Source organism: Trypanosoma melophagium (genome assembly GCF_022059095.1).
Source record: "Trypanosoma melophagium isolate St. Kilda chromosome Unknown ctg7segment1, whole genome shotgun sequence".
Classification (NCBI taxonomy): domain Eukaryota; phylum Euglenozoa; class Kinetoplastea; order Trypanosomatida; family Trypanosomatidae; genus Trypanosoma; species Trypanosoma melophagium.
The window spans coordinates 121987-134894 of NW_027125191.1; the positions used below are offsets into that span (position 1 = coordinate 121987).

The 12908-nt window shown below is 50.7% G+C and overlaps 4 protein-coding genes across 4 annotated transcripts; all 4 read left to right on the plus strand.

Annotated features, from left to right (window-relative positions):
• Positions 1–7: 7 nt before the first annotated feature.
• On the plus strand, positions 8–1483 carry LSM04_003237 (FAD/NAD(P)-binding domain; the record flags this gene model as incomplete). The annotated part of the gene is made up of 1 exon (XM_067333853.1): positions 8–1483. The coding sequence occupies one exon, from the start codon at positions 8–10 to the stop codon at positions 1481–1483; it is 1476 nt and encodes a 491-aa protein (XP_067186288.1).
• A 604-nt stretch (positions 1484–2087) lies between these two features.
• LSM04_006592 (Helicase) lies at positions 2088–3593 on the plus strand (the record flags this gene model as incomplete). The annotated part of the gene is made up of 1 exon (XM_067333854.1): positions 2088–3593. The coding sequence occupies one exon, from the start codon at positions 2088–2090 to the stop codon at positions 3591–3593; it is 1506 nt and encodes a 501-aa protein (XP_067186411.1).
• A 412-nt stretch (positions 3594–4005) lies between these two features.
• Positions 4006–4578, plus strand: LSM04_006817 (uncharacterized protein; the record flags this gene model as incomplete). The annotated part of the gene is made up of 1 exon (XM_067333855.1): positions 4006–4578. The coding sequence occupies one exon, from the start codon at positions 4006–4008 to the stop codon at positions 4576–4578; it is 573 nt and encodes a 190-aa protein (XP_067186423.1).
• Positions 4579–4768: 190 nt separating this feature from the next.
• LSM04_009325 (uncharacterized protein) lies at positions 4769–12259 on the plus strand (the record flags this gene model as incomplete). The annotated part of the gene is made up of 1 exon (XM_067333856.1): positions 4769–12259. One exon carries the CDS (start codon positions 4769–4771, stop codon positions 12257–12259), a length of 7491 nt encoding a protein of 2496 aa, XP_067186501.1.
• Between the last annotated feature and the right edge of the window lie 649 nt (positions 12260–12908).

Genomic DNA, 12908 nt, shown 5'->3' on the forward strand with positions numbered 1-12908 from the left:
AATACTTATGTCAAAGGTCTTTGATTTGATCGTAATTGGTGCCGGTTCAGGCGGACTGGAAGCTGGGTGGAATGCCGCAGCTCTTTACAAGAAACGTGTTGCAGTTATTGACGTACAAACTGTACATGGCCCACCATTCTACTCTGCATTAGGTGGTACTTGTGTAAATGTTGGTTGCGTACCTAAAAAGTTAATGGTTACTGGAGCACATTACATGGATGAACTTCGTGAGGCAACCGGTTTCGGCTGGGAAATGGACCAATCTTCAATCAAGGCAAATTGGCAAAAGCTCATTGCGGCGAAGGATAAGGCTGTTTTGGGTATCAACAAGAGCTATGATGATATGTTCAAAGAGACAGAAGGTCTTGAATTTTTCCTGGGATGGGGTTCATTTGAATCTAAAAATGTTGTCGCAGTTCGTGAAACTTCTGATCCTGCGAGTCCTGTTAAAGAACGGTTGGAAGCGGCTTATGTACTCATCGCTACTGGTTCATGGCCCCAGATGCCATCTATACCTGGTATTGAGCACTGCATCAGCAGCAATGAAGCATTCTACCTACCAGAACCACCACGTCGTGCTCTTACTGTTGGTGGTGGATTTATATCTGTTGAATTTGCTGGAATATTCAATGCATACAAGCCCGCAGGAGGTAAGGTAACACTTTGCTACCGCAGAGATTTGATTCTCCGTGGTTTTGACCATACTCTACGTGAAGAGCTTACAAAGCAACTCACAGCCAATGGTATTGATATCATGACAAATGAAAATCCTGCAAAGGTGGAGCTAAGTCCAGATGGAAGCAAACATGTTACATTTGAGAGTGGTAAAACAATGGATTTCGATGTGGTCATGATGGCTGTGGGTCGTCATCCTCGCACAGAAACCTTACAACTTGAGAAGGTTGGTGTGGCGGTGAAAAATGGTGCTGTTCAAGTTGATGAATTCTCTCGCACGAACGTTTCAAACATTTACGCTATTGGTGACGCCACAAATCGGATCATGCTTACACCAGTGGCCATTAATGAAGGTGCTGCCCTTGTTGATACCATATTTGGTGATAAACCACGTAAAACAGATCACACACGTGTGGCAAGCGCAGTCTTTTCAATTCCACCAATTGGAACATGTGGACTCATTGAGGAAGAAGCAGCGAAGAAGTATGAAAAGGTGGCCGTATACCTTTCTGCCTTCACGCCACTTATGCATAACATCAGTGGATCATCTTACAAGAAGTTTGTGGTAAAGATTATTACAGATCACAGCGATGGAACAGTAATTGGCGTGCATCTACTTGGTGACAACGCTCCTGAAATTATTCAGGCTGTCGGTATTTGCATGAAGTTGAATGCGAAGATCAGTGACTTCTACAATACAATTGGTGTTCACCCTACAAGTGCAGAGGAACTGTGCTCCATGCGCACACCGTCCTACTTCTATCTTAATGGAAAGAAAATGGAATCATTGCCTGAATCCAGCTTGTAAGTTTTTTAATTTGAAGCGGTGTAATCCGTTACATAGGGAAAGAAAAACAAAACAAAAAAAAAACGTCTTTTTCACCACAAAGGAGGGAGAAGGAGGAGGATATTCTTAGTATTTCAAAAGATTCTAGGGAGTGTCTGTTTTTCTGAAGGAGTCTCGGGATAATGCTCCCTTCAATTGCACCTTTTCCAAGCACTATTATTATTATTATTATTATTATTATTATTATTATTATTATTATTATTATTACTGGGGTTCCCATTTAAAATGTAATTTTTTTAAAAAGCAAGAATGGGAAAATAGGAGAACCGCTTTTTTTTTCTTTTCGGGAGAAGAAGCCGAAGTATCAAATTTCAAAACTACGGTAAAATGAAAAATAAGCATGCTGGGAAACAAAAAAAAGACGAGAAAAAAGAACGAAAACGTTGATTGGTATAATTATTTATGTTTATGTTTATGTTTTTTTTTTTTTGCACTTTCGTTTTTAATCGGTTAATTAAAGAGCTTACTTCATTTTAATAATAATTTTTTGCTTTTGACTTAATTTATCTTCTCTTCACCTTTTTCTCTGAATATATTTGGTACAACAACAGTAGGAAAGATATTAATGAGTGAGTTTGAACAGCTGGGTGTTCACCAATGGTTGTCAAAGCAATGTGCCTACATGGCTTTGCACCGACCAACCCCCATTCAATCTCTCTGCATCCCCGCCATACTCTCTGGTAAGTGTGTAGTGGGTGGTGCAGCCACTGGAAGTGGTAAAACTGCTGCCTTTGCGATTCCATTATTGCAGATTCTCGCCGAAGACCTCTACGGTGTGTTTGCCCTTGTGTTAACCACGTCTCGCGAGCTGGCATACCAAATTGTGGATCAGTTTATGGCTCTTGGCGCCCCCCTACACATTCGTACGGTTCTTATCATTGGCGGCATTCCCCACGACTCGCAGCTCGAGGCGTTGAGCGGCCGCCCACACATTGTGGTAGCCACACCGGGGCGTCTGAAGTTCATTTTGGGTACCTTCCCGGAGGCCCGCCGCGCCTTCACGCATCTCCGCTTTCTCGTCCTGGACGAGGCGGACCGTCTCACTAGCGAAGATTTGGAGCCGGACGTGGAGGAGGTGGTGGCCCGCCTCCCCCCCGCCCCCGCGGCCCGCCGCACGTTGCTCTTCACCGCCACTCTCGAGCCCCGCCTCACCCGCATGGAGGAGGGTGGTTGGCTGCCGCGACTCGGCATAACAAATGTGGAGCAGCAACTGGAGGTATTTGCCACTAATACTGTTATGCTAACGGGTGATGAGGGGAAAAATAACGTGGTTTCCCACCGTGTAGCTGACTCACTGGAGCAAAAGTATATTTTTATACCAGATATGGTAAAAATGGCGTACCTCGTCGCCGCCCTTCGCAGCGCAGGGCCCGAGCAGACAACTATTGTCTTTACCAATTCCTGCATGCGCTGTGAAGTTGTCCGTCTTACGTTACAGTTATTGGGCTTCCCTGTATGCAGTCTTAATTCCATCATATCCCAAAAACACAGAGTGGATAACTTGGCAACGTTTAAATTAGGTATTGCCCGCATCTTAGTTGCAACTGATATTGCAAGTAGAGGACTTGACATTCCTGCTGTGGAATTCGTTCTGCACTATGACCTACCTAAGCAGGCACCCACATACCTTCACCGTGTTGGCCGCACAGCGCGTGCGGGTCGAGGGGGTCTCTCAGTGGCTTTTGTAACAGAATATGATGTTCAGTTAGTGCGTCGCCTTGAGAAAAAACTCAATTGCACCCTGACACTTTGGAAATCCAAGGGAGTCAATGAGAAAGGTATTTTGAAAATATTGGATGAAGTTTCAGCAGCAAAAGTGCAGGCAAAACTCCAAGTAGAAGAACAGTTTGGACGACGTGTGGAAACCCTAAAAGCACATGCCGCAGAAAAAAAAACTCAGTCTCATGATCGAAAAACACGTGATATAACGAGTCGTACAAATGAAAAAAGTTTAACACATAAAGCAAATTTTGCTTCCCCAAAATCCTCATTGAAAGAGGATTCGGAAGCTGTAACACCGGCTAAAAGAAAAGAAAAGTCAACAAAAAAAAGAACTCGAAGCTGTGCGTGACAGCGGAAACGTCAATCCCCATAATAATAATAATAAAAAAGAGTGCTACTATGCGTAGTGTTGGTACAAACCATAAAAATTCCGAGTGTATGTAAGAACAAAAACTCTATCTTGCATAAAGGATTTATTCTTTTAACTTATTCAATTGACCTCTTATTTTTCGTTCTTTTCCTTCTGTGATTAATTTGAGTGTGAGGGGAGGACTTCATTCTTTTCTTCTTTATTTTTCTGTAAGACCAATTGAACTGTATTTCTTATCTCCATTATTCCTGTATTTTAATCTATTGATCCACTTCTTCGATTTTATGGGTTTATGCAGGTGTGAAAAATAGCATACCCTGCTACTGTTAGAATTTGAATAAAGCGCATAATACAAACGAAAGTGGTGGAAAAAAAAACAAAGCAGGTAAAAATGCCAACGAAGCCGGATATTAGTGACCGTGGTCTGCCTTCTTTCGACAATCACTACAACAATGGGGTTCTTATCGAAAACTGGCAGGAGAGTCGCATTTATGATGCAAGTGGTCGTTTGTTCACACTTGCGATGGAACACCCAGTCGGACCATCCACCTCCGTCTATACAAATGATTATGTTAAACCAGAAAAAACTTCTAATGCTCCAATGATGCGCCGCAGAGGACTCGAAAAAGAACTTATGTTTGGAAGTGGAAAGCCCACCACCTTTGAGGGAGTTCCGAGAAGCACAACTTACGGTGCATCTCAGCATCCTGCAATAACTTCAAATTACAGAATATCTAATTGCTTATCAAAACAAAAAAGTGCAACATTTGATGGAACACCAAGGATGACATTCAGCGGTCAGCATTACACAGGAACTGTTCAACCAACGGCGGATGACAATATACGTGGACATTTCAGCACTACCAAAACCATGATGGACATTCCTGTTGAATGTTATCAATTTCAACGTAACATGATGTACCAAAGTGATGGCTATCACAAGAAAACAACCAATACTTCTTGAAAATATGTACAACAGCTATGTAAAGCAAATAAATATGAGTCTAACTAAAACAAAATTGTAAAAAAAAAAAATACATTTTTTCATCAAGTATCATTCTCTGTAACATGCTAGTGAACACCATTCCTTTCCGTGCTCTTCACTATTTAGAATACAAAAACCTTGCAAGGAATCATACCTAAAAAAAAAAACAATGCCTCAATTTGAAGGACTACACAAAGGTAATCTTCTCACGGAGTATGAGGACAGCTTTCGGTTCCGTGGATTTCCACCACCACACACAGTAAAACAAGATAGAGAACCATACCATATTACCCACGTACAAGATATTTACCACACTACCGCGGAAGACACATATAGACCCATCGACCCCTCGGCATACAAGCGTGATGCACCAATTGAGGATGACGAAGAGGCAGGACCCAGCCACGTCGACCCTGACCACTTCCGCTCTACAGCACAGGATGCCTACAAGCCCATCGACCCCTCGGCGTACAAGCGTGATGCACCAATTGAGGATGACGAAGAGGTGGGACCCAGCCACGTCGACCCTGACCACTTCCGCTCTACAGCACAGGATGCCTACAGGCCCATCGACCCCTCGGCATACAAGCGTGATGCACCAATTGAGGATGACGAAGAGGCAGGACCCAGCCACGTCGACCCTGACCACTTCCGCTCTACAGCACAGGATGCCTACAAGCCCATCGACCCCTCGGCATACAAGCGTGATGCACCAATTGAGGATGACGAAGAGGTGGGACCCAGCCACGTCGACCCTGACCACTTCCGCTCTACAGCACAGGATGCCTACAGGCCCATCGACCCCTCGGCGTACAAGCGTGATGCACCAATTGAGGATGACGAAGAGGCAGGACCCAGCCACGTCGACCCTGACCACTTCCGCTCTACAGCACAGGATGCCTACAGGCCCATCGACCCCTCGGCGTACAAGCGTGATGCACCAATTGAGGATGACGAAGAGGTGGGACCCAGCCACGTCGACCCTGACCACTTCCGCTCTACAGCACAGGATGCCTACAAGCCCATCGACCCCTCGGCATACAAGCGTGATGCACCAATTGAGGATGACGAAGAGGCAGGACCCAGCCACGTCGACCCTGACCACTTCCGCTCTACAGCACAGGATGCCTACAAGCCCATCGACCCCTCGGCGTACAAGCGTGATGCACCAATTGAGGATGACGAAGAGGCAGGACCCAGCCACGTCGACCCTGACCACTTCCGCTCTACAGCACAGGATGCCTACAAGCCCATCGACCCCTCGGCGTACAAGCGTGATGCACCAATTGAGGATGACGAAGAGGTGGGACCCAGCCACGTCGACCCTGACCACTTCCGCTCTACAGCACAGGATGCCTACAGGCCCATCGACCCCTCGGCGTACAAGCGTGATGCACCAATTGAGGATGACGAAGAGGTGGGACCCAGCCACGTCGACCCTGACCACTTCCGCTCTACAGCACAGGATGCCTACAAGCCCATCGACCCCTCGGCGTACAAGCGTGATGCACCAATTGAGGATGACGAAGAGGTGGGACCCAGCCACGTCGACCCTGACCACTTCCGCTCTACAGCACAGGATGCCTACAGGCCCATCGACCCCTCGGCGTACAAGCGTGATGCACCAATTGAGGATGACGAAGAGGCAGGACCCAGCCACGTCGACCCTGACCACTTCCGCTCTACAGCACAGGATGCCTACAAGCCCATCGACCCCTCGGCGTACAAGCGTGATGCACCAATTGAGGATGACGAAGAGGCAGGACCCAGCCACGTCGACCCTGACCACTTCCGCTCTACAGCACAGGATGCCTACAAGCCCATCGACCCCTCGGCGTACAAGCGTGATGCACCAATTGAGGATGACGAAGAGGTGGGACCCAGCCACGTCGACCCTGACCACTTCCGCTCTACAGCACAGGATGCCTACAGGCCCATCGACCCCTCGGCATACAAGCGTGATGCACCAATTGAGGATGACGAAGAGGTGGGACCCAGCCACGTCGACCCTGACCACTTCCGCTCTACAGCACAGGATGCCTACAGGCCCATCGACCCCTCGGCGTACAAGCGTGATGCACCAATTGAGGATGACGAAGAGGCAGGACCCAGCCACGTCGACCCTGACCACTTCCGCTCTACAGCACAGGATGCCTACAGGCCCATCGACCCCTCGGCATACAAGCGTGATGCACCAATTGAGGATGACGAAGAGGCAGGACCCAGCCACGTCGACCCTGACCACTTCCGCTCTACAGCACAGGATGCCTACAGGCCCATCGACCCCTCGGCATACAAGCGTGATGCACCAATTGAGGATGACGAAGAGGTGGGACCCAGCCACGTCGACCCTGACCACTTCCGCTCTACAGCACAGGATGCCTACAGGCCCATCGACCCCTCGGCGTACAAGCGTGATGCACCAATTGAGGATGACGAAGAGGTGGGACCCAGCCACGTCGACCCTGACCACTTCCGCTCTACAGCACAGGATGCCTACAGGCCCATCGACCCCTCGGCATACAAGCGTGATGCACCAATTGAGGATGACGAAGAGGTGGGACCCAGCCACGTCGACCCTGACCACTTCCGCTCTACAGCACAGGATGCCTACAGGCCCATCGACCCCTCGGCGTACAAGCGTGATGCACCAATTGAGGATGACGAAGAGGCAGGACCCAGCCACGTCGACCCTGACCACTTCCGCTCTACAGCACAGGATGCCTACAGGCCCATCGACCCCTCGGCATACAAGCGTGATGCACCAATTGAGGATGACGAAGAGGTGGGACCCAGCCACGTCGACCCTGACCACTTCCGCTCTACAGCACAGGATGCCTACAAGCCCATCGACCCCTCGGCATACAAGCGTGATGCACCAATTGAGGATGACGAAGAGGTGGGACCCAGCCACGTCGACCCTGACCACTTCCGCTCTACAGCACAGGATGCCTACAGGCCCATCGACCCCTCGGCGTACAAGCGTGATGCACCAATTGAGGATGACGAAGAGGTGGGACCCAGCCACGTCGACCCTGACCACTTCCGCTCTACAGCGCAGGATGCCTACAGGCCCATCGACCCCTCGGCATACAAGCGTGATGCACCAATTGAGGATGACGAAGAGGTGGGACCCAGCCACGTCGACCCTGACCACTTCCGCTCTACAGCACAGGATGCCTACAGGCCCATCGACCCCTCGGCATACAAGCGTGATGCACCAATTGAGGATGACGAAGAGGTGGGACCCAGCCACGTCGACCCTGACCACTTCCGCTCTACAGCACAGGATGCCTACAGGCCCATCGACCCCTCGGCATACAAGCGTGATGCACCAATTGAGGATGACGAAGAGGTGGGACCCAGCCACGTCGACCCTGACCACTTCCGCTCTACAGCACAGGATGCCTACAGGCCCATCGACCCCTCGGCGTACAAGCGTGATGCACCAATTGAGGATGACGAAGAGGTGGGACCCAGCCACGTCGACCCTGACCACTTCCGCTCTACAGCACAGGATGCCTACAAGCCCATCGACCCCTCGGCATACAAGCGTGATGCACCAATTGAGGATGACGAAGAGGTGGGACCCAGCCACGTCGACCCTGACCACTTCCGCTCTACAGCACAGGATGCCTACAAGCCCATCGACCCCTCGGCATACAAGCGTGATGCACCAATTGAGGATGACGAAGAGGTGGGACCCAGCCACGTCGACCCTGACCACTTCCGCTCTACAGCACAGGATGCCTACAGGCCCATCGACCCCTCGGCGTACAAGCGTGATGCACCAATTGAGGATGACGAAGAGGTGGGACCCAGCCACGTCGACCCTGACCACTTCCGCTCTACAGCACAGGATGCCTACAGGCCCATCGACCCCTCGGCATACAAGCGTGATGCACCAATTGAGGATGACGAAGAGGTGGGACCCAGCCACGTCGACCCTGACCACTTCCGCTCTACAGCACAGGATGCCTACAAGCCCATCGACCCCTCGGCATACAAGCGTGATGCACCAATTGAGGATGACGAAGAGGTGGGACCCAGCCACGTCGACCCTGACCACTTCCGCTCTACAGCACAGGATGCCTACAGGCCCATCGACCCCTCGGCATACAAGCGTGATGCACCAATTGAGGATGACGAAGAGGTGGGACCCAGCCACGTCGACCCTGACCACTTCCGCTCTACAGCACAGGATGCCTACAGGCCCATCGACCCCTCGGCATACAAGCGTGATGCACCAATTGAGGATGACGAAGAGGTGGGACCCAGCCACGTCGACCCTGACCACTTCCGCTCTACAGCACAGGATGCCTACAGGCCCATCGACCCCTCGGCGTACAAGCGTGATGCACCAATTGAGGATGACGAAGAGGTGGGACCCAGCCACGTCGACCCTGACCACTTCCGCTCTACAGCACAGGATGCCTACAGGCCCATCGACCCCTCGGCATACAAGCGTGATGCACCAATTGAGGATGACGAAGAGGTGGGACCCAGCCACGTCGACCCTGACCACTTCCGCTCTACAGCACAGGATGCCTACAGGCCCATCGACCCCTCGGCGTACAAGCGTGATGCACCAATTGAGGATGACGAAGAGGTGGGACCCAGCCACGTCGACCCTGACCACTTCCGCTCTACAGCACAGGATGCCTACAAGCCCATCGACCCCTCGGCATACAAGCGTGATGCACCAATTGAGGATGACGAAGAGGTGGGACCCAGCCACGTCGACCCTGACCACTTCCGCTCTACAGCACAGGATGCCTACAGGCCCATCGACCCCTCGGCATACAAGCGTGATGCACCAATTGAGGATGACGAAGAGGTGGGACCCAGCCACGTCGACCCTGACCACTTCCGCTCTACAGCACAGGATGCCTACAGGCCCATCGACCCCTCGGCATACAAGCGTGATGCACCAATTGAGGATGACGAAGAGGTGGGACCCAGCCACGTCGACCCTGACCACTTCCGCTCTACAGCACAGGATGCCTACAGGCCCATCGACCCCTCGGCATACAAGCGTGATGCACCAATTGAGGATGACGAAGAGGTGGGACCCAGCCACGTCGACCCTGACCACTTCCGCTCTACAGCACAGGATGCCTACAAGCCCATCGACCCCTCGGCATACAAGCGTGATGCACCAATTGAGGATGACGAAGAGGTGGGACCCAGCCACGTCGACCCTGACCACTTCCGCTCTACAGCACAGGATGCCTACAAGCCCATCGACCCCTCGGCGTACAAGCGTGATGCACCAATTGAGGATGACGAAGAGGCAGGACCCAGCCACGTCGACCCTGACCACTTCCGCTCTACAGCACAGGATGCCTACAGGCCCATCGACCCCTCGGCATACAAGCGTGATGCACCAATTGAGGATGACGAAGAGGTGGGACCCAGCCACGTCGACCCTGACCACTTCCGCTCTACAGCACAGGATGCCTACAAGCCCATCGACCCCTCGGCATACAAGCGTGATGCACCAATTGAGGATGACGAAGAGGTGGGACCCAGCCACGTCGACCCTGACCACTTCCGCTCTACAGCACAGGATGCCTACAGGCCCATCGACCCCTCGGCATACAAGCGTGATGCACCAATTGAGGATGACGAAGAGGCAGGACCCAGCCACGTCGACCCTGACCACTTCCGCTCTACAGCACAGGATGCCTACAGGCCCATCGACCCCTCGGCGTACAAGCGTGATGCACCAATTGAGGATGACGAAGAGGCAGGACCCAGCCACGTCGACCCTGACCACTTCCGCTCTACAGCACAGGATGCCTACAGGCCCATCGACCCCTCGGCATACAAGCGTGATGCACCAATTGAGGATGACGAAGAGGCAGGACCCAGCCACGTCGACCCTGACCACTTCCGCTCTACAGCACAGGATGCCTACAGGCCCATCGACCCCTCGGCGTACAAGCGTGATGCACCAATTGAGGATGACGAAGAGGCAGGACCCAGCCACGTCGACCCTGACCACTTCCGCTCTACAGCACAGGATGCCTACAGGCCCATCGACCCCTCGGCGTACAAGCGTGATGCACCAATTGAGGATGACGAAGAGGCAGGACCCAGCCACGTCGACCCTGACCACTTCCGCTCTACAGCACAGGATGCCTACAGGCCCATCGACCCCTCGGCATACAAGCGTGATGCACCAATTGAGGATGACGAAGAGGCAGGACCCAGCCACGTCGACCCTGACCACTTCCGCTCTACAGCACAGGATGCCTACAGGCCCATCGACCCCTCGGCATACAAGCGTGATGCACCAATTGAGGATGACGAAGAGGTGGGACCCAGCCACGTCGACCCTGACCACTTCCGCTCTACAGCACAGGATGCCTACAGGCCCATCGACCCCTCGGCGTACAAGCGTGAAGCACCAATTGAGGATGACGAAGAGGTGGGACCCAGCCACGTCCGCCCTTTACCAGATGAACGTGTACAACCATCGGAGCTGAAGAGTTTTGGACCGCGACATGTCGACCCTGACCACTTCCGCTCTACAGCACAGGATGCCTACAAGCCAATTGATCCTTCGTCGTACAAAAGGGGCGATCCTGTCTCTGATGGAAAGAAACGGGGTCCAAGACATGTTAATCCTGACCACTTCCGCTCTACAGCACAGGATGCCTACAAGCCAATTGATCCTTCGTCGTACAAAAGGGGCGATCCTGTCTCTGATGGAAAGAAACGGGGTCCAAGACATGTTAATCCTGACCACTTCCGCTCTACAGCACAGGATGCCTACAAGCCAATTGATCCTTCGTCGTACAAAAGGGGCGATCCTGTCTCTGATGGAAAGAAACGGGGTCCAAGACATGTTAATCCTGACCACTTCCGCTCTACAGCACAGGATGCCTACAAGCCAATTGATCCATCCGCGTACAAGGGCGGTGATGTTTTGAATAATGTTGATGAAGTTAAACCACGCCATGTGGTTCCTGATTTTTATAGGAGTGTTTCTCATGATGCTGATGCTCCGATTGATCCTGAATCTTACGAACGTGGTATTCCTCGTGTATCTCGGGAATCCTTCAAACCTACTGTTCCTTTCGATTCTAAAGAAGAAAAACCACTATCTGTGTCTGATGAGGGAGCTGCCATGGTTTCGTCTCTTGTGCTACCGCAGCGTGGCTCTAAGCGAGAATGTGCAGATACTAATCGTCAAAGTGTTTCTTCGGCAAGGAGCGTTCCTCCCAAGTCAGCACCTTTTGTGGGAAAGCTGAGTTCTGCAACACCTCGTGTTGGTCGCGGGTCAATGCCTTCAAGAATAAACACGCCTCGACAATTTACCGCACCAAAAACTGCTAACATTCCATTGTCATCCACACGAGATTACTCTTGCCCTTGCCATACTGATCCTGAGGTCTACCGCAGCACGACACACACTGATTTTAAGCCTCATACTATAGCACCTGCACGTGCTCCCCAAGTTACTCCTGTTTTGAAAAACAAAGTTCCTGAAAATCGTAATTTTTCCAGCGAGTACAAGAGTAGCTTTTCAAAGCATGATCTGCAGCCTTTCCAGCCACCGCGATCGGTTCCTGTGGTGACACCACGTCATGTTGATCCATCTATGTATACAACCACAAACCGGGCATCATTTTCTGATTACTGGAAACGTTGAAGGTAGTTTGAAGTACCAGATATAGAAAGACATGCGAAAAAGAATTGTACGAAAAATGAAAACGTCAAGAAGTGTACGAATGAAACAAAGGTGTTTTTTTTTATTTATTTTTATGCGTGAAACCCCCAAAAAGGATTCGTAATTGTTCGTGTTTTTTTTTTTGTTGTGCTTCTAAACCCCCGTAATATCGTTTATACAGGGGTTTCTTTGTTTGCATGTCCATGGTATTCCTATTTGGAGGACGAGTCTCCTGAGCCACAGATTGTTACCGTTTCTTCACAGGTGGGTTTTTTTTTTCTGTTACAAGTACGAATAATGTATAGCATTGCATAACGGAATGAGAAATCATGTTTCACCCCCTTTAAGAGAGGAAGAGTGATGAAAGAAAAACATATTTTATTACAACACCGCATGGTGATAGTGAGCGACACAGAAGGCAACCATAGGGTAAAAGAAGAAGAAAAATGAGGGGAAATTATAGGAAAAGTTTTGTATTTGAGATTGATGTACACCGTTGTATTACTGCTTTTTTTTAAATATGTCTGTCTTTGTTTTTGTCCCACTGATTGTTTTCTTTTGGGATTCGAAGGAAGGAATTGTGTTGCGTGGTGAAACATAAAACACATTTTCTTTTTTTTTTGTATCGCTT